The sequence below is a fragment of the Erpetoichthys calabaricus genome, chromosome 11 (assembly GCF_900747795.2).
Source record: "Erpetoichthys calabaricus chromosome 11, fErpCal1.3, whole genome shotgun sequence".
NCBI lineage: Eukaryota > Metazoa > Chordata > Cladistia > Polypteriformes > Polypteridae > Erpetoichthys > Erpetoichthys calabaricus.
In genome coordinates this window covers 56,790,513-56,812,283 of record NC_041404.2, presented here as the reverse complement: position 1 = coordinate 56,812,283, position 21,771 = coordinate 56,790,513, and the positions used below count along the sequence as shown (strand labels likewise).

The 21,771-nt window shown below is 41.4% G+C and overlaps 1 protein-coding gene and 2 long non-coding RNA genes across 5 annotated transcripts in view; 2 read left to right on the top strand and 1 right to left on the bottom strand.

The window, feature by feature from the left end:
* The first annotated feature begins 6,163 nt into the window (after positions 1-6,163).
* The window catches only part of gfpt2 (glutamine-fructose-6-phosphate transaminase 2), a 56,712-nt gene continuing 41,104 nt past the window's right edge, over positions 6,164-21,771 (top strand). Inside the window, 5 exon segments of the mRNA XM_028813115.2 lie at positions 6,164-6,319; positions 14,419-14,526; positions 15,230-15,328; positions 16,163-16,288; positions 21,651-21,709. Of these exon segments, the coding sequence (XP_028668948.2) occupies positions 6,313-6,319; positions 14,419-14,526; positions 15,230-15,328; positions 16,163-16,288; positions 21,651-21,709 (399 nt within the window). The 5' untranslated portion in view covers positions 6,164-6,312.
* On the top strand, positions 18,674-21,552 carry LOC127529695 (uncharacterized). Its single transcript, XR_007936315.1, has 3 exons — positions 18,674-19,070; positions 20,055-20,248; positions 21,320-21,552. It is a non-coding gene; the product is annotated as an uncharacterized LOC127529695 (long non-coding RNA).
* On the bottom strand, positions 19,252-21,748 carry LOC127529697 (uncharacterized). 3 transcript variants are annotated; one of them, XR_007936317.1, is made up of 3 exons: positions 21,613-21,748; positions 20,721-20,820; positions 19,252-19,435 (listed from the first exon to the last, which is right to left on the bottom strand). It is a non-coding gene; the product is annotated as an uncharacterized LOC127529697 (long non-coding RNA). The 3 variants fall into 3 exon arrangements; XR_007936318.1 differs by lacking the exon at positions 20,721-20,820 and adding an exon at positions 19,822-19,921; XR_007936319.1 differs by lacking the exon at positions 19,252-19,435 and adding an exon at positions 19,951-19,990.

Genomic DNA, 21,771 nt, shown 5'->3' with positions numbered 1-21,771 from the left:
AGCCAAAATTAAACGATTCTTTGTCCAGCAATGAAGGAAAGTTAATTAAACCAACGGGGACACATTTATTCGTTCAGTTCAATGAAAAAGTGCTGCCTGCCTCCTGAAAAGTGATGATGTGAAAAGCCATGGTCCCCTGTGTCCCTGAATGCCTTTGAGATGTCATCGAGTAAAGCGAAGCAAGTGTGACAAGAGATCAAGTGTTTCTTATTTTACAAAGAGCTTCTAAAGTGGCCTGGGCACATTTGTTGGGACCCCCAGAAAAGCTCCTCAAAATACTGGATTTGAGTGACTTTCCACACTCGCAGTTTTCCTGAATTCCTATCACGCGATCAGTCGGATAATTTAAATGGAGAAAAGTCAACATGGACTGGAGAAAGCAAAATGAGAGAGTCGTCTGAGGAGATCAGAACGAAAATGACAGTCCAGCATTTTAAAGGCAAAGACTAGAAGACCACCATCTCCAAGCAGCTTGATGTTCCTGTGACTAACGTAGCAAATACTATGAAGAAGTTGAAGGTGTCCATAGGACTGTAGAGAACCTCCCTCAACCTCTCTAATTGCATTTTCCCTGATAAAAGCCGTTATTCCATTCACTTGGGTTGCAAGGTGCTGACATTCCTAAAGTTCAGTTCTGAGCTCAATAATGTCCAGAATGAATCCGCTTTCTCACAAAACATGTCGGCCGTTTATTTTTGTGCAGAGTGAAGGCGATTCAATGCGATGGATGGCCAAGAAACTGAAGATTTCATGTGAAGGTGTCTGTTACTGTCCTGAGAGAACTGGCTGAGCTGGATCAAACCGGAACAGAAAAAGAGAAGGGAAGACCAGACAGGCAACTGCAGATGAGGAGAAGAAGACCCCTAGAGTGTGTATGGTTTGAGAAACAGAAGACCTCCAGAGTGTGCGGTTTGAGAAACAGAAGACCATTAGAGTGTGTGATTTAATAAAACAGAAGACCCTCAGAGTGTGTGGTTTGAGAAGCAGAAGACCCTCAGAGTGTGCGGTTTGAGAAACCGAAGACCCTCAGAGTGTGCAGTTTGAGAAACAGAAGACCTCCAGAGTGTGCGGTTTGAGAAACAGAAGACCATTAGAGTGTGTGATTTAATAAAACAGAAGACCCCTAGAGTGTGCGGTTTGAGATGCCGAAGACCCTCAAAGTGTGCAGTTTGAGAAACAGAAGACCCCAACAGAAGACCCTCAGAGTGTGCGGTTTGAGAAGCAGAAGACCCCCAGAGTGTGCGGTTTGAGAAACAGAAGACCCCCAGAATGTGCGGTTTGAGAAGCAGAAGACCCTCAGAGTGTGCAGTTTGAGAAACAGAAGACCCCAACAGAAGACCCTCAGAGTGTGCGGTTTGAGAAACCGAAGACCCTCAGAGTGTGCAGTTTGAGAAACAGAAGACCCCAACAGAAGACCCTCAGAGTGTGTGGTTTGAGAAACAGAAGACCCCCAGAGTGTGTGGTTTGAGAAACAGAAGACCCTCAGAGTGTGTGGTCTATATAATTAATAGATAGATAGAAAAGGCACTATATAGATAGAAAAGGCACTATATAGATAGATAGATAGATAGATAGATAGATAGATAGATAGATAGATAGATAGATAGATAGATAGATAGATAGATAGATAGATAGATAGAAAAGGCACTATATAATTAATAGATAGATAGAAAAGGCACTATATAACAGAATAGACAGTGTGACAGATAGAGGCACTGTCGACCCCTTGAACCCTCAGATTTGACTCCAGACACTAGCTAAAAGTCCAATAATAATATTTATTTGGACAAACACGTGCACAAAGCACCCTCCTGTCCACAATGCTCATACAATAATAATAATAAACTACAATAATTCACAATCCTCCACACTCCCAGACACTTAGCCACCCTACCACCCAGCTCAGCTCGCCGTCTGGGATTTCCCACAATCCTTTTATAGTTCTTGACCCGGAAGTGGTTCTGTCCCTCAGTCCATGTGACTTTCTATCACTTCCGGGTCAGGTAAAAACTTCTCCTTTTCTTCAGCCCGGAAGTATATCATTTCCGGAAATACTTCCGGGCTATAAGGAAAGCATATATCCCTGGGCCTCCCTGCAGTGACTCCTGGCAGCCCCCATGGTATCCAGCAGGGCTGTGCATTAAAACTCCAAGGTCCATGAGGCCCTGCTGGAATTCGGGGCACCTCCATGTTGCAGGGAGGGCTCCATCTGGTGGCCTGGGGGTATTGGCCGGACTGTATGGCCGGCAATCCCTCACAACAGACAAGAAAGTTACTCTATAACTGATAGTCCCCTCACACCCAGTAGATACATAAATTAAAGTACAGGTATGAAAGGTACTATATGGTGAATTTGTCAAAGAGAAAAATTATGAAAATTCAAATAAATATATGGATCAATAGAAATGACACTGTGCGATTGATCTCAATGACAGGCGCTCTATAACAAATTGATTTGATAACAACAACAACAGCAACAATTTATTGTTTGTTTAGCCCCAAATCCACCAAGGAATGCCACAGTGGGTTTTAACTGACCCTGTCTCTTTACAGACCCCAAGTTTTGACTCCTTCAAAAGATAAGAAAAATAAACCTTGTATGAATAAAATCTTAGGAGAGGCAATTCAGAATGAGACCCACTTCCAGGTAGGGTGGGTGTGCAATGAGTGTCACAAAAACTGAGTAAATCTCAGAAATACAACAGAACAGGACAAACTAAAAGGCAAAATGTAGCAAAAGATAAGATTACACCACTCACTAAATGCAGAACTATCACATATGAGGATACAGATTTCTTCAATACAAGGTATTAAAGTATATAATAGATTAATAGAATAGATAAAAGTCACATTATACCGAATGAATGGACAGATACAGTAGATCAGGGGTGCCCAACTCCAGTCCTGGAGGGCCTCAGTGGCTGCAGGTTTTCATTCTAACCCTTTTCTTAATTAGTGGCCTGTTTTTGCTGCTAATTAACTTCTTTTGAATTCATTTTATTTGACTTGCTCTTGAAGACTCAGACCCCTCAATTGTTTCTTTTTCCTTAATTAGCAGCCAAACAATAATGAGATGCAGAATGAGCCAAAACAGGACCAGCAAACTGTGACCATCATACAATATCGGGAAATAAAGAAAGATGAAGGTCTCAGGAATGCTGATCTGCTCTTAGAAAAGAGAAAATCCACAATTTCAGAAATGTCTGCTATTTCACAATGAGAGCAGCAACAAGCCATGGAATTAAAGAACGAGTTTACTTAACAACAAGACTCAGCGCCTCACTAAGCAACTGGTTGGAGTGAAATTGATTGGAGTTTGAGGCCCTGACTTAGCTGGTCTTCTGTTGGCTCACTCACTTCACATTTCACTTCTGTTTGGGTGCCATTTAAGGAAAGAAATGAAGCAATTCAAAGGAAACATTTCTTAAAAACCAAGTCAATTAAAATTAATTCAAAAGTAGTTAATTAGCAGCAAAAACAGATCACTAATTTTAAAAAAAGGATTAGAATGAAAACCTGCAGCCACTGTGGCCCTCCAGGACTGGACTTGGGCACCCCTGCAGTAGATGAAAGGCACTATATCATAGATAAACTAGATGAAAGGTACAGTATAATAGATGGCGCAAATGGAAAATATTTCATGGCAGTGTGCAAGCATCTGCCTTCTTACAGAAGCTCTGTATTTCTCACTTTTTCTTTTTTTGTCTATTTAAAGAGCTTTTGTTTAAAGCCAAATTTTTACTAAGAAAGCAAAGTATCTATCTATCTATTATATACTGCTTTTCATATCTATATATTATATAATTGATATATGCATATATGCAACAGAAGAAAGGCACTACATAATAGATAAATATATAGGTACAACAGATTAAACACACTATACAGTATACTAGATAGATAGATAGATAGATAGATAGATAGATAGATAGATAGATAGATAGATAGATAGATAGATAGATAGATAGATAGATAGATAGATAGAGTGGTATGAAAGGCACTACATAATAGATAAATATATAGGTACAATAGATTAAAGGCACTATATACTAGATAGATCAAATGTTTTATGTAATAGATAGATAGATAGATAGATAGATAGATAGATAGATAGATAGATAGATAGATAGATAGATAGATAGATAGATAGAGTGGTATGAAAGGCACTACATAATAGATAAATATATAGGTACAACAGATTAAAGGCACTATACAGTATACTAGATAGATAGATAGATAGATAGATAGATAGATAGATAGATAGATAGATAGATAGATAGATAGATAGATAGATAGATAGATAGATAGATAGAGTGGTATGAAAGGCACTACATAATAGATAAATATATAGGTACAACAGATTAAAGGCACTATACAGTATACTAGATAGATAGATAGATAGATAGATAGATAGATAGATAGATAGATAGATAGATAGATAGATAGATAGATAGATAGATAGAGTGGTATGAAAGGCACTACATAATAGATAAATATATAGGTACAACAGATTAAAGGCACTATACAGTATACTAGATAGATAGATAGATAGATAGATAGATAGATAGATAGATAGATAGATAGATAGATAGATAGATAGAGTGGTATGAAAGGCACTACATAATAGATAAATATATAGGTACAACAGATTAAAGGCACTATACAGTATACTAGATAGATAGATAGATAGATAGATAGATAGATAGATAGATAGATAGATAGATAGATAGATAGATAGATAGATAGATAGATAGATAGATAGATAGAGTGGTATGAAAAGCACTACATAATAGATAAATATATAGGTACAACAGATTAAAGGCACTATACAGTATACTAGATAGATAGATAGATAGATAGATAGATAGATAGATAGATAGATAGATAGATAGATAGATAGATAGATAGATAGATAGATAGATAGATAGAGAGGTATGAAAGGCACTACATAATAGATAAATATATAGGTACAACAGATTAAAGGCACTATACAGTATACTAGATAGATAGATAGATAGATAGATAGATAGATAGATAGATAGATAGATAGATAGATAGATAGATAGATAGATAGATAGATAGATAGATAGATAGAGTGGTATGAAAGGCACTACATAATAGATAAATATATAGGTACAACAGATTAAAGGCACTATACAGTATACTAGATAGATAGATAGATAGATAGATAGATAGATAGATAGATAGATAGATAGATAGATATGAAAGGCACTACATAATAGATAAATATAAAACCTGGCAGGATCTAATCAGTAATATTTTAGAATAAGAAGAAATAATTATTTCCGCATTTCTTTTCCTTCTCCATTTATTTATTTATTTATATATATATATATATATATATATATATATATATATATATATATATATATATATATATATATATATATATTTTTTTTTTTTTTTTTTTCCTTGTGTATTTTTGCCCTATTAAAAAGCCCTTAGCAATTCTTCTTTGGCCATGCTCTCCTTCTCAAGGGTGGGATTTGATTTGTCTTCAATCCTTTTTTGTATAAATGGATCTATTTGTATGGAATGATTACAATAAAATTAATAAATAAAATTTAAAAAATATATATATATATTTCCCGGGTCCTCCCTTTGTGGAATTTGCATGTTCTCCCCGTGTCTGCTGGTTGGAAAGGTTGGAAAATGGATGGATGGATATATATATATATATATATATATATATATATATATATATATATATATATATATATATATATATATATATGTACAACAGATTAAAAGCACTATACACTAGATGGATCAAATGTATTATATAATAGGTAGATAGATAGATAGATAGATAGATAGATAGATAGATAGATAGATAGATAGATAGATAGATAGATAGATAGATAGATATGAAAGGCACTATATAATAGGTAGACAATGACGGCGCTATATAGAACGCAGAGGGAGAGAAGCAGGTGCGGCGGCGTGACGTAATCCCCTTTTCCTTGGTAACCAAGAAACACGCCAAGCTCGGGACGAGACGTTTTTCATCGCACTCGTTCGTTCTTTCTTTTTTTCGTTTCTTTCTTTATTTCGTTCTTCTTTCTTTCTGCCCACTCCCTTGGCCACGTCTCTGCCTAAGAAGTGGGCGGGCCTGCAGTGGGCGGGGTCACGGCTGGACTTTTATACACTAAGAGTTTGCGCTTCTCGCCAGGCTTGCACATCTCCGCTTGGTTGGATTTACCTGACAGAAGAGCGACGCGGACAGTTTTGGTGACTTTTTGACAATCGCCGGGCTTGTTTGTTGACTTTAGAAGCAGGATCTTCAGAACAATGTGCGGTGAGTTGTCGCGGGCTATATCCTGGTCGGTGGTGAAGAAGCGTAAGCTTCCCTATAAAAGAACCAAAGTCCAGTTATGAGTCGTGTAGATTGCGATCTGTCAGGGGCTTGTAAAAGTGCTGCTTCGGTGTGTGTACGTTTTTACTTGTGTAGGCAGACTGAAATCACGAACGAATAACCCGAGTGTGATACGAATGTCTGATCATTTAGTGATGTGTGTGGGATTGATGAAAAACGAGAGAGATGCCGAAAGGCGGAGTGCGCGAGCGTGAGTCTTGGGGGGCTGCTGCTTCTGCAATGAGGGGCGCTGAAGTGACCGTGAAACTTTATCGCGAGGCACTCGGAGGTTCGCCTGTGAGTCTTATTGAGCTGACATGTCGGTCGAGACGTTTGTTTGAAGTTCACCACAGGCGGCGGCCGCTCGGGGTTCAGATTAAATCCATTTATTATTACAACGATTTCTTGCAGTGGAAGAATGTTGGAGCTGAGTATTTGGGGGGAAAAAAAAAGAAAACGAGACTAACAGTGTTAGGCGTAGCCGCATTACGTTTAACGATCATGTCACGTTCCTCTCCCATTTGTTAAATAGGTTGTGTATGTGCGTGTGTCCAGTCTGCGGGGGGTTTGGCTGGCGCTGTCCCGATATCCGGGTTTGTTCCTGCCTTGCAATCCATGCTTGCTGGGATGGGCCCCAGCATCCCCACGACCCTGCTCAGGGTTACACGGATTTAGAAAATGGATAGATGGCAGAGGCAGACACACACACACATGCACTCTCACTCTTTCACACACATACGCACATTTGTTAATCAGCGTGACGGCATGCCTTAAGGAGGAAGCCGCAAATCCCAGGAGGACACCCACGCAAGGCACAGCAGCAGAGCACAAGATCGGGGATTTGTGCGTCCGTATCGACCCCGTTTATGTACTCGTCTGACGACTTAATGGTCGTAGAGAGTTGCATTCTGCCCTAAACTTGAGAAAATCTTCCTATCATACGAGCAAGCACATCTACAATGTCTACACAATAAATAGAATCTGGAGCGCTCGGTTTCATCATGCGCAAAAGATTCCAAACTATTACAAAATTCTTCACCTTCTCCTGTGCGGTATGTTGACGGTAAAAGTGGCAAGCCCTGGCATTTGGCACCCTCCCAGAAATTCTCCGCCCTCCCTGCTTACACCATCTGAAACGATCAGCCGTCAAATCCCGTCGATCCGCATATGGGACGCGTCACTCATTCGCTGTCGCTTTGCTCCTACTGGTGGGGTGACGGGATCTGCAGTCACGCGACCCCCCCCCCCCCCCCCCAAAAAAAGAGTTTAAGACACAAGTGACAGTGGACCAGCATTCCCTAAAAGTTTGTTGTTTCCATGTCTTTGTACAAGTTAATCCTTTCTTCATTTGAATTGAAGTTGAACTCACGCCACAGACGAGGTTGTGAGTAAAGTCTTTGCGAACAATATAAATGTCACGATCATTTCGCCACAATGGGTTGTTTGTCTAATTTCGTTTCTCAGTTATACCTCTCATGAAAAGAGAAACGAACCCCTACTTTGAAAAGATTATTACTTACCCGACGCCTTCATCCAAGGTGGCTTCCACCATTTCAGAACCCACAACCTCAAGGGGTTGACGTCCAAAGCCTTAACCGCTACGCCCCGGCATCACAATGTCCCAGACGTGAGATTGATTATAAAATCGGAGTTATGTGTCACCCTGCGGTGGACCACCGCCGCCCCTTCCAGGTGTTGTTCCTCTGCGTCGTGCTCTCTACCTGCTCTCGTTAGGAGAATGGATGGGCGCTTCACAGCCAAGACGCAAATACGATTCATCCACACTGACATCTTAAAAAAAAAAAGAGCTGTTACTGTAATACTTTTAACTCTCTAATGTCTTACCCTGCTGCAGAGACGTAACACCAGAAAAAATAAAATCACAGCTGCTGCGTAGTGGGCAGCATGAATAAAGCCAGACATTACATACTAACATGGATCAGAGACGGCATGTCATTCTGGCACCGGGTGCCCACCCATCTATTGGTCCCCCTAGAAGCCATCTTTTCTGTTATTTGATGTGTGCCTCTCATGATGCGCACTCTCAGATAGCAACAGGAGTAAGACGAGCAGTCCGAATACTGGCAGGTATACCATTGGTACCGAGCTGAATGGATCACATGGATCTCCTGCACCAGCAATTGTTTCATGTAGTGCCTTTTATAATGTCCCCTCTCCGAAGACAATAGGAATACAACAACGCAATTCTAGCCCTTACTAAATGCACCACGTTTTACTTATTTATACGGTGCAAACATCCATCTATCCACTTTCTAAATATCTTTTTTTTCCCATATCATCCAGTATTGAATAGAATGCCTTTAATCATACTCACTCTCGGAAGACAACGTGAATAAAGCAAGGCATTAAAAAAGTAATAAGGATTAAAGATACTGCAGATTTCTTCTACCCGCTCTTCATCCACCAACCAATTCACCCAGAAGCCCTCCTCATTAGAATTTTATATAGCGCCTTTCATAAGAAACACTCTCAGAAGTCATTAGGAATTAAAAATCAATTACACACTAACACGAGGTCAATGTACCGGTGAGCCTATGGATCAAACATCTATGCATTTTTAATGCTGTTGTACCGTTTGGAATATTCATGATGATCTATGTAAATAAAATGCATTATTATTATTATTATTATTATTATTATTATTATTATTATTATTATTATTATTATTATTATTATAAATATTTTCACAAAATGGTCTAGATAGCAAAATTCATAAAGAAATGTAATATGTAGACACATAGATATGTAAGGTGCTATATACAATGATAGATAGATAGATAGATAGATAGATAGATAGATAGATAGATAGATAGATAGAAACGGTCAATATTTGTGATGAGCCATCTGTTGGAAAGATAGATAGATAGATAGATAGATAGATAGATAGATAGATAGATAGATAGATAGATAGATAGATAGAAACATGGTTAATATTTGTGATGAGCCATCTGTTGGATAGATAGATAGATAGATAGATAGATAGATAGATAGATAGATAGATAGATAGATAGATAGATAGATAGATAGATAGATATGAAAGGCGCTATATGATAGATAGATAGATAGATAGATAGATAGATAGATAGATAGATAGATAGATAGATAGATAGATAGATAGATAGATAGATAGATAGATAAAAACACGGTTAATGTTTGTGATGAGCCATCTGTTGGATAGATAGATAGATAGATAGATAGATAGATAGATAGATAGATAGATAGATAGATAGATAGATAGATAGATAGATAGATAGATATGAAAGGTGCTATATGATAGATAGATAGATAGATAGATAGATAGATAGATAGATAGATAGATAGATAGATAGATAGATAGATAGATAGATATGAAAGGCGCTATATGATAGATAGATAGATAGATAGATAGATAGATAGATAGATAGATAGATAGATAGATAGATAGATTAGGCACTATATAATAGATAGATATTTTCTAAATTCTCTCCTCTGTATGTTCTGTATGCCCTTCAATGTATTATTTAATTTGCAGCCCACTTTCTAATTGTTGCCTTTACAGAATCAGACATTCTTCTTTATGGCGCCTTTTGTTTTGCTCACTCTCAGGTTGAGAGTCAATTAAATATCTGATATTTAAGTGCCTTGAGCATGGGAAAGGCGCTATATAAATAAAATGTATTATTATTCTTATTATTATTATTATTATTATTATTATCTGAGGCAACAATAAGCTGTTAATTTTTAAACGCATTTTTTATGATGCAAAGAGTTTGGCCGTGCCTTTCAGACAGCACACTCTAAAAATCAGTTCATAGGACCACATGAAAATAAAGAAATAAATAAAACCAAGACTTTCTCAGGCATTCAAGGGGATGACTCCATTCTTTCCTGTCTGAATTTGTCATTCCTCAGTCCTGATACGAAATGTTGAGACTGACCTGAGGGAGCTGAACTCTTCAAGCCACCCTCTACATACAGTGTTCATACTTTGTTGTTTACAGACATGTATGTATTTATGTATGTACACTGTATGTTTGCAGAAGTATGAATAAACAGGAAATGCCACAATACTACATACAGTCCAGGATGAGACAAAAAGATGTGCTCTCGGACAAAGCTGTGTTTTTATATATATGTATGTATATATATATATATATATATATATATATATATATATATATATATATATATATATATATATATATGTGTGTACTGTATATGTATATATAAACATTCATATACATTCACCGGTCACTTTATTAGGTACACCATGCTAGTACCCGGTTGGACCCCCTTTTGCCTTCAGATCTGCCCTAATTCTCCATGGCGCAGATTCAACAAGATGCTGGTAACATTCCTCATAGATTTTGCTCCTTATTGACGTACGAGCATCACTCAGATTTGTCACCCTGCACATCCATGATGTGAATCTTCTGTTCCACCACATCCCAAAGGTCCTCTACTGGATTGAGATCTGCTGACTGTTGAGGCCATTTGAGTCCATTGAGCTCATTGTCATGTTCAAGAAACCAGTCTGAGATGATCTGGGCTTTGTGACATGGTGCGTTATCCTGCTGGAAGGAGCCATCAGAAGATGGTGGTCATGAAGGGATGGACACGGTCAGTGACAATACTCAGGTAGGCTGTGGCATTTAACCGATGCTCAGCTGGTACTTAGGGGCCAAATGCGTGTCAGGAAAATATCATCTACACCATCTCACCACCAGCACTACCAGCATGAACAGTTGATAGAAGGCAGGATGGCTCCCTGCTGTCATGTTGTTGACCCGACCATCCAGATGTCGCAGCAGAAATCGAGACTCATCAGACCAGGTGATGTTTTTCTAATCTCCGATTGTCCAATGTTGGTGAGCCCGTGTGAATTGTAGCCTCAGTCGCCTGTTCTTAGCTGACAGGAGTGTCACCCGGTGGGGTCTCCTGCTGTTGTAGCCCACCTGCTTCCAGGTTTGACGTGTTGTGTGTTCAGAGGTGTTCTTCTGCACATCTTGGTCATCACGAGTGCTGATTTGAGTTCCTGTTGCCTTTCTGTCACCTCAAACCTGTCTGGCCATTCTCCTCTAACCTCTGGCATCAACAAGGCCTGCCGCTCACTGGATACTTTTCCTTTTTTGGACCACTCTCTATAAACTGTAGAGATGGTTGTGCATGAAAATCCCAGTAGATCAGCAGTTTGTGAAACACTCAGGGCAGCCTGTCTGGCACCAACAGCCATGCCACGTTCAAAGTCACTTCAGTCCCCTTTCTTCCCGATTCAGATGCTCAGTTCAAACTTCGGCAGGTGGTCTTGATGATGTCTACATCCCAAAATGCATTGAGTTGCTGCCATGTGATTGGCTGATTAGACATTTGCATTAACAAGCAGTTGAGCGGGTGTACCTAATGAAGTGGACCGTGTAGAACAAACTGCCCCTTCCTCTTTTGTCCTGAATGCAAATAGTGTCATCTGTTCAAAGTCCTCCCTCCATTAAGGGCATTGGGAATGAAAAAACATTACAATTTTGCTCAAGCAGCACAATAGCAGGAATGTTTATGTCTGCCAACAGAAAAAAGTCAGTCCTCCCCTAATCTGTGCTGCTCCAGTTTAACAAAACGCCCATTAAACACTCAAGCCTGAAACGGGCACTATCCATTGGCACTAATAGGCATCTTGGCTCAGGAAGCAATCAGGCAGTCTAATGGCACAGCACACTCACCTGGGTAGCCATGTCATTCAGTTATAACCGCCATTAAAACCTAATCGGCCACTCAAGCAAGGAACCATTTGGCAAGTAAAAGATCTGCTGCCTACTGCAGTCACTCTGGTCAGCCATGATTGTGAACCTTATGGATTATATGATGTGGTGCAATGCTGTATGTTTTTATATTGTTATATACTGTATATTACCTAGACATACTACTTGCCACAGATAGGTAATGGAATTGTTCAAAAATATTTGCTGTTTCTTGCTGTACCTTCACTGCCTTTCCTCGGCATCCACATGTGTCTGAACCTCCCGCTCTCAGGTGTGTCCCCTGCTTCTCACATGCTGTCATTTTGAGGTGCCTCTCTCGCCGCTGTCATACATCCCACCTTTGAAGGCAACTCTCAGCATGTCTCCGATGCCTTTGGCACAACACAATCATTTGTTATGACAAAATGCATTGCATTCTTCACTCCAACAGATGGTGCATCACAAACATTTGTTATAATAAAATGCGTTGAATTTTTCATTCCAACAGATGGTGCATCACAAACATTTGTTATAATAAAATGCATTGGAATTTTCATTCCAACAGACGGTGCATCACAAACATTTGTTATAATAAAATGCATTGGAATTTTCATTCCAACAGATGGTGCATCGCAAACATTTGTTATAATAAAATGCATTGGAATTTTCATTCCAACAGATGGTGCATCACAAACATTTGTTATAATAAAATGCGTTGAATTTTTCATTCCAACAGGTGGTGTATCTCAGCATACCTCCCATTCCTTTACTCCTCCTCGTGTGTCTCTCGCTCACTCTTTTGATCACATCATCAAAGCCAAACTGACCAATCACATCAAAGCCAAACTGACCAATCAAATTCATCTGAGGGACTGGACACACTCACAGACCTCAGTGTTTTATTATACAGCGGACTCTGACTGTGACCTTCAACAGGAGGAGTAGTTTCAGAAGATAAGTTGAAAGATGCTGGTTGTACAAGGGGCACTAGAGTATCATTTATTGTTGTGGTACGTAATGTTGTGGTGAACCCCCCAATTTTGAATATTGTACGGTGAATTATGCTGTTTTTAATATCTTGAAATGATGCTGCATGGCAATACAGTTTAATTAACATGCATATATACATATATGTTTGTGTATGTCTGCATATATATCATTTCATTTTGTGAACTGGCTTTTATATGTGTGTGTGTGTATGTATGTGAATATATATATATATATATATATATATATATATATATATATATATATATATATATATATATATATATATATATATATATATGTATATTATATATCTATAGCTATATAAAAGATGGGGAGACCTCAGCATTAATGTTTTCAGTGCATCAATTGAAATGTACTCTATATTGCATTGCATGTAATAGTAAAATGCATTATGTTTTTCATTCCAACAGATGGTGCATCACAAACATTTTTTATAATAAAATGCATTACACTTTTCATTCCAACAGTAGGTACATCACGACATTTGTTGTGATGAAATGCATTGCATTTTTCATTCCAACAGATGGTGCCTCACAAACATTATTACCGCTCTGTTATAAATCCCATAACAAATGACTTATAACAGAGGCATAGCCCCAGGAGGATGCAGAAACACACAAATGCATTTGTTCTTTTATTAAGGAGGACAGGACATTACCTATATACATATATCAAGATACTGCATATCTACAGTATGTATTTATTAGGGGCATATGGTGTTCCCTGTACAAATGGGGAATGTATGCAAAATTCTTTGATGAGTAGATCAACAGTGTTTGTTGGCATCACAGACAAACACCAAACATGCACATCCAAACATAGATTCACGTTATATATACACTAGCTGTACACCCATCTGAGACAGGTTGAAATCTGAATAATCAGTGTAGATCTTAACATTACGTTTGCGGTGCACTACCTACTGGAATGTATTTTGTAATGAGTGTAGTAGTAAAATGCATTGCATTTGTCATTCCAACACATGGCATATCACAAACATTTGCAGTGGAAAAATGCATTACTTCAAAAGTTTGGGATGCACCATCTGTTGGAATGACAAATGCAATATATTTTATCACTACAAATCACTGTTGGAATGGCAGAGAAATGACAACCAGGTGAACATACAGACACTTGTCCTTTTATTAAAGTGGATAAAGCATAAGACACTCTACAGATAAAGGCCACTGGCCATAGACTTAAAGGCTCCTTCTTTCTCAAATTATTTGTCAGCTTGTGTGAGTGAATAATATTTGATTTATGTCATTTGTGTTAAATTGCTGCTGTTTTTCTCCATAGGAATTTTTGCATATCTCAACTACAGAGTTCCACGCACCAGAAAAGAAATTTTTGAGACTCTGATAAAGGGACTACAGAGGCTCGAGTACAGAGGGTACGATTCTGCAGGTAAATATAGAAAGTCAAAATTATTAAAATCAGAGCTAGCTGACAAAGGAATTACACAGTAGAAAAGGAAGATAAATATGAGAGGTGCTGCATTAGAGAGACATCCATTGATCCATTATCCAACCTGCTATATCCTAACTACAGGGTCATGGGGGTTTGCTGGTGCCAATCCCAGCCAACACAGGGCACAAGGCAGGAAACAAACAATGGGCAGGGCGCCAGCCCACCACAGGATTAGAGAGACATGCAAATGTGAAAGGCACTTTATGATAGACAGACACACATGAATGACAATACATAGACAGACAGACAGACAGAAACACGAAAGACACAATATGATAGATAGATAGATGAAAGACACTATATAATAGATAGATAGATAGATAGATAGATAGATAGATAGATAGATAGATAGATAGATAGATAGATAGATAGATAGATAGATAGATAGATAGATAGATAGATAGAGCGTTGCTGATTTTTATTTAATTTGTGGGTGAGTTTCAGGCTTTACTGTAGTAACACACTGTGTGTCATCGGTTGGGTTTGGCACAAATGCTTTTATTAGTCATAATTAGTAATTGCTGAATCTGTCAACACTGATGCTGTCGGTGCTTTTGGAGGCCGACTTGTCATTTTATAATTTTTCGTGCACAGAGAGGGCCATCGTTATAACAGCATGTTCCTCTCATTTCCTTTTCAGGTGTCGCCGTCGATGGCCTCTCCAAAGAGCCACAAAACAACCACATTTGCCTCATTAAGAAAACAGGCAAGGTGAAGGCCCTGGATGAAGAGCTTTACAGTGAGTCTGCGTTTGCTTTGTGTTTATAATGGAGTAGTAGAGGAGCTCACCTCTAAGAGCAGACTTCCTAATATACTCATATTCTGTTTATAATTTACATTAATTTTGTTATTTACTTCCTACAAAAATGGGAATGTACTGACAAATAAGGGAACAGCTACAGCAGAGAGAACGTTACAGAATCCGTGGTTACAATAACAAAGTGTCTAACGTAAAGACAGAAGGTCCCTGTCTACCCTGTCCCACCCTGGTCCACTGACCCACTACCAAAGACTCCCCACTGTTTCCCTCTCACACCTCAGCCCTCCTTCCTTCCTTCCTTCCATCCCACGAGCCGAGCCCACAATGACCTCCCAGCTCCAAGCTCGGTCTGAGACTGGCTGGAGGGGTCAGGACCACTTCCAGGTGATGATGCCTCTGAGGGGCTCCCACTAGTGGCTCCAGGTGTTCCTCCATGTTGCCCATAAGGATGAGGGTCAGACTTGCCTTTTAGGTTTGACCCACACTGCCCTCTTGTGGTCATAATATGATCTTCATTTTTTATTGGGTCTTGTCTGGCAAAAGTTGGCATTGGCAGTGCCCCTTGCTGGTTAATCTGGGTGTGGCCACCCTCAAATCTTTCATAATATGCATACTTTATAGTTCATTTACATATATATAGTTTATTTATTTATGTGTATTATAATTCCAGATGATTGAACTCTCACCAGTCACCAGAACTGAATGGCCAGTCCTTGTCTGCACCGTACCTACGTGTAGTTCGGGGTCTTTGCTTTTTTACGCTTTAACTTCGGTGTTGTTTTTAAACCCCCTGCTATCTTTTCTGTTTTTCAGAGCAAGACAACTTGAACCTTGAAGATGAACTGGAGACCCACTTTGGCATTGCCCATACCCGCTGGGCGACTCATGGAGTGCCCAGTGCAGTCAACAGCCACCCGCATCGTTCAGACAAAAACAACGGTATTCACTTCAACAATTCCCCCCCCCCCCCCCGTCTTATTATTGGGAACATATTACTGACCGCGTGCTGTCCAGATGTGCGCCCCTCACCATATGAAAGTGATTGGTTTGTGTGTCCTGAAGGCCTGTAAGTGGAGCCCCCCACAATGGCTCACGTTACTCTCCGTTACTCACTTCATGTGGTGATTCAGCATCGGGAGGATGTGGTCTAATTAGCCCCCCGGGTCTCAGTCTGAATGGTGTTTCTTTTATAACGAGACGGCAGAGGGATCTTGAACCCATGTCTCCCCCCCCCCTACACAGGGGGTTTTGAACCCATCCCTCCTCTTACTCCATATGCAGATCATAGCATGGCCACATACAGCAGATTCCACAGACATACGTGTCCTGCCCACTTCATCCTGCTGTGGGTTTCATCCTAAATGGTGTAATAAAAGCACAAGAGACAGAGAGAGGCTTGGGGTCTTAAGGGACTGTGTCCAAAAATGGGACTGACTGGGAAAGGCAAGTGGCTGCTTTCATAAGTGGCGGGGAGGAAGAGGAGGGTCCAACAGGGAGCAGGCAGAAGTGAGGTCAGTAGGAGGGCATGGGGGTCTGGAAATAGAAGTGGAACCCGGTTGGACTTTAGGTGGTCTTTCCTTCTGGTGGACTGCAGAGGAGACACTAGTGCACATCGTCAACCCCCCAACCCAGCATTTTTCCCTCAGTTAAGCCCCTCGAATGCCTCCCACGCACGTGCGCGCATCTGGTGACAATGGATGCATTTGCCATTTCTGCCCGTCAACTGACACTCAACAACCTCTAATGCCAAAGTGACAACACGTTTCCGGAAAGGTCTGCAAATTTATTTTTTCAAATCAGAAATGGAAATCTATCATTGAGAGAAGTAGTCAGACCCCTAAACCCTAATTCAGTGCTTGGTAGAAGCCCCCTTTGGCAGCAGTTCCAGCTTTGAGTCTTCGTGAGTGAATCTCTATAAGCTTTGCACTCCTGGATTTGGGCAGTTAGATCTCACTCTTCCTGGCAGGCCCTCGCCAGCTTCTTTAAAGTTTATAAGAAGTGTTTGTTAACTGCCATCTTCAGACCACTCCACACACATGTTATTGGGGGTCTTAAGTTTCAGGCCACTCAAGGACACTCAGTGACTTGTCCCAAAGTCACTCCAGCGTTGGCTTGGCTGTGTGCTTCGAATCATCGATGTGCTGAAAGGTGAATCATCACCACAGTCAGAGGTGGAGTAGGGGGTCTTCTAGGGGGTCTTCTGTGGCTCCATTCATCCCTCCCTCCCTCAATTCTCACCGGTCTCCCTATCCCTGCACCCCCATAACGTGATGCCACCACCACCATGCATCACCATAGAGATGGTGTGAGTCGACTGATGGGCACTTCCTGGTTTTCATCAGACCAGAGAGTCTTTATCTTCACACACTCAGAGTCCATTAAGTGACATCTTGAGAACTCCGAGCTGGGGTCAGACAAGTCTGATTGATGGCAGTGCTGTGGAGTTGGTGGTCCTTCTGACAGGTTCTTCCATCTCAGCGGAGAACTTGTGAAGCTCTGTTTGAGTGACCGTTGGGTCTTTTAGTCAGCTACCCCAGGAGGAGTCCTGTTGGTTCCAAATGACTTCTGTGTCACAATTCTATAACAAGGCCACTGTGCTCCTGGGAACACTCTGAGCTTTAGAGATGGTTGGATCTCCTCACTCTGAGCAATCAGTTTGATCGCGGAGGTCTACGGAGAGGTCCTTTGGACTTTGTGGGCTGGTGTTTGTCCTGAAATGCAGTATGAATTGTGGGACCTTCTATACACAGGTGGTCTTTGTCCAGTCAATTCAGTTTGCCTCAGGTGGTCCTAGAAACATCTCAAGCTTCAGAAATGGTGTTATCTCCTTGCCCTGATCTACACTTTACCACAATTTGGTGGTGGAGTTCTACAGAGAGTTCCTTGAACTTCATGGTGCACTCCAGTCAAGCTCTAGAAACATCTCAAGGAGAATTAAAGCAAACAGAAGGCACACAATTTACAGGGTCACAGCAAAGGGTCTTCCAGGAATGAGAGATTTCAGATTTTGACCCTTCAAAGATTTGCCAACCGTTCTCAAAATATGTCTTCACGTTGTCATTATGGGTGGCTGAGTGTGTAGACTGATGGGCAAAAAGGGACAATTTGGTCCATTTAAAAGGAAGTCAAGTGTGCAGGAAGTGAAGGGGTCTCAGTACTTCAGGAGTCCATGGGACGTCAGTTGAACTTCTTTCAGGCCTTTCATTCAGCCCACCCAAGGGGACGTTGATCTCAGGTTTCCCGCTAAGTACGCCACTGGCATTGAGCCCAAGTCTTCATTCTTCTTGTGTCACATTGTCCAAAGCCAAGCCAAGCAGAGGGGTCTCCCTGCTCAGGTTTCCTATTCCCTGTGTATGTGAACAGAATGGAGTTCAAGTCTTTTTATTAACTGCTTTCCACAAGGCCACTGAGCTTCAGATTCCCAATCACCCCTTTTAGCAGTGGCATTCAACCCAAGCCCACCATTCACCTCATCTGTGAGGGGGTCCTGAACCCAACTTTCTCCTTTGTTTGCTGAGGTGGTTAAGCTCATGTCTCTCCTTCACCCTTTATGTCAGTAGTAATATTGAGCTCATGTTTCCCATTCCTCCCAGTATACCACTGGTATTGAACCCAAGTCTCCTATTCACTTGATATACCAGGGTCTTCAAGTCTGTCATTCATGCCCTGTCCCATTGTTATTGACCCCAATTGCCCAATACACCAGGGTCTTCATGCTTAGGTCTCCTCCTCACCAGGGTCACTGTGCTTGCTAAAGTTTCCCATTCCTCTCACTATACTACTGGTTTTGAACCCAAGCTTCCTATTCTCCTTATATATCAGGGACTTCAAGCCTCTCATTCACCCCGTGTCCTGTTATTATGGACCCCAAGACCCCCATTTGCCTGATACACCCAGGACTTCATGCTTAGGCCTCCTCCTCATCATGAATGCCTGACAGAATTGAATTCCACTCTTATATTTCTTCCAGCAGGGTCACTGTGCTTGTTCAAGTTTCCCATTCCTCCCAGTACACCACTGGTTTTGAACCCAAGTGTCCGGTTCTCCTGCTATCTCAGGGTCTTCAAGTCTGTCATTCATGCTGCCCTGTACTATTTTTATGGACCCCAAGACCCCCAATTGCCCGATACACCAGGGTCTTCTTGCTTAGGTCTCCTCCTCACCAGGGTCACTGTGCTTGCTCAAGTTTCCCATTCCTCCCAGTACACCACTGGTTTTGAACCCAAGTGTCCTGTTCTCCTGCTATCTCAGGGTCTTCAAGTCTGTCATTCATGCCCTGTACTATTTTTATGGACCCCAAGACCCCCAATTGCCCGATACACCAGGGTCTTCTTGCTTAGGTCTCCTCCTCACCAGGGTCACTGTGCTTGCTCAAGTTTCCCATTCCTCCCAGTACACCACTGGTTTTGAACCCAAGTGTCCTGTTCTCCTGCTATCTCAGGGTCTTCAAGTCTGTCATTCATGCCCTGTACTATTCTTATGGACCCCAAGACCCCCAATTGGGTCTTCATGCTTAGGCCTCCTCCTCCCCAAGGTTACTGTGTCAAGTTTCCCATTCCTCCCAGTATACCACTGGTTTTGAAACCAAGTGTCCGGTTTTCCTGCTATCTCAGGGTCTTCAAGTCTGTCATTCATGCTGCCCTGTACTATTTTTATGGACCCCAAGACCCCCAATTGCCCGATACACCAGGGTCTTCTTGCTTAGGTCTCCTCCTCACCAGGGTCACTGTGCTTGCTCAAGTTTCCCATTCCTCCCAGTATACCACTGGTTTTGAACCCAAGTGTCCTGTTCTCCTGCTATCTCAGGGTCTTCAAGTCTGTCATTCATGCCCTGTACTATTCTTATGGACCCCAAGACCCCCAATTGGGTCTTCATGCTTAGGCCTCCTCCTCCCCAAGGTTACTGTGTCACGTTTCCCATTCCTCCCAGTATACCACTGGTTTTGAACCCAAGTGTCCGGTTCTCCTGCTATCTCAGGGTCTTCAAGTCTGTCATTCATGCCCTGTACTATTTTTATGGACCCCAAGACCCCCAATTGCCCGATACACCAGGGTCTTCTTGCTTAGATCTCCTCCTCACCAGGGTCACTGTGCTTGCTCAAGTTTCCCATTCCTCCCAGTACACCACTGGTTTTGAACCCAAGTGTCCTGTTCTCCTGCTATCTCAGGGTCTTCAAGTCTGTCATTCATGCCCTGTACTATTTTTATGGACCCCAAGACCCCCAATTGGGTTTTCATGCTTAGGCATCCTCCTCTCCAGGGTTACTGTGTCAAGTTTCCCATTCCTCCCAGTATACCACTGGTTTTGAACCCAAGTGTCCTGTTCTCCTGCTATCTCAGGGTCTTCAAGTCTGTCATTCATGCCCTGTACTATTCTTATGGACCCCAAGACCCCCAATTGGGTCTTCATGCTTAGGCCTCCTCCTCCCCAAGGTTACTGTGTCAAGTTTCCCATTCCTCCCAGTATACCACTGGTTTTGAAACCAAGTGTCCGGTTTTCCTGCTATCTCAGGGTCTTCAAGTCTGTCATGCATGCTGCCCTGTACTATTTTTATGGACCCCAAGACCCCCAATTGCCCGATACACCAGGGTCTTCTTGCTTAGGTCTCCTCCTCACCAGGGTCACTGTGCTTGCTCAAGTTTCCCATTCCTCCCAGTACACCACTGGTTTTGAACCCAAGTGTCCTGTTCTCCTGCTATCTCAGGGTCTTCAAGTCTGTCATTCATGCCCTGTACTATTCTTATGGACCCCAAGACCCCCAATTGGGTCTTCATGCTTGGGAGTCCTCCTCCCCAAGGTTACTGTGTCAAGTTTCCCATTCCTCCCAGTATACCACTGGTTTTGAACCCAAGTGTCCGGTTCTCCTGCTATCTCAGGGTCTTCAAGTCTGTCATTCATGCCCTGTACTATTCTTATGGACCCCAAGACCCCCAATTGGGTCTTCATGCTTGGGAGTCCTCCTCCCCAAGGTTACTGTGTCAAGTTTCCCATTCCTCCCAGTATACCACTGGTTTTGAACCCAAGTGTCCTGTTCTCCTGCTATCTCAGAGTCTTCAAGTCTGTCATTCATGCCCTTTACTATTATTATGGACCCCAAGAACCCCAATTGGGTCTTCATGCTTAGGCCTCCTCCTCCCCAGGGTCACTGTGCTTGCTCAAGTTTCCCATTCCTCCCAGTATATCACTGGTTTTGAACCCAAGCCTCCTGTTCATTCCTCACAGTAATCAAGTCCAGCTGGCTACCCTCGTGTGTCACGTCCACCCAGTAACCACCAAACATTTATTTTTTGTCTTTTCCAGAATTTGTGGTCATTCACAATGGCATCATCACAAACTACAAAGAGCTGAAGAAGTATTTGGTACGATGACTTTGTCCTTTTTTTATATTTAAATTTTTTCTTTCCTTCCCACAATTTCCTTT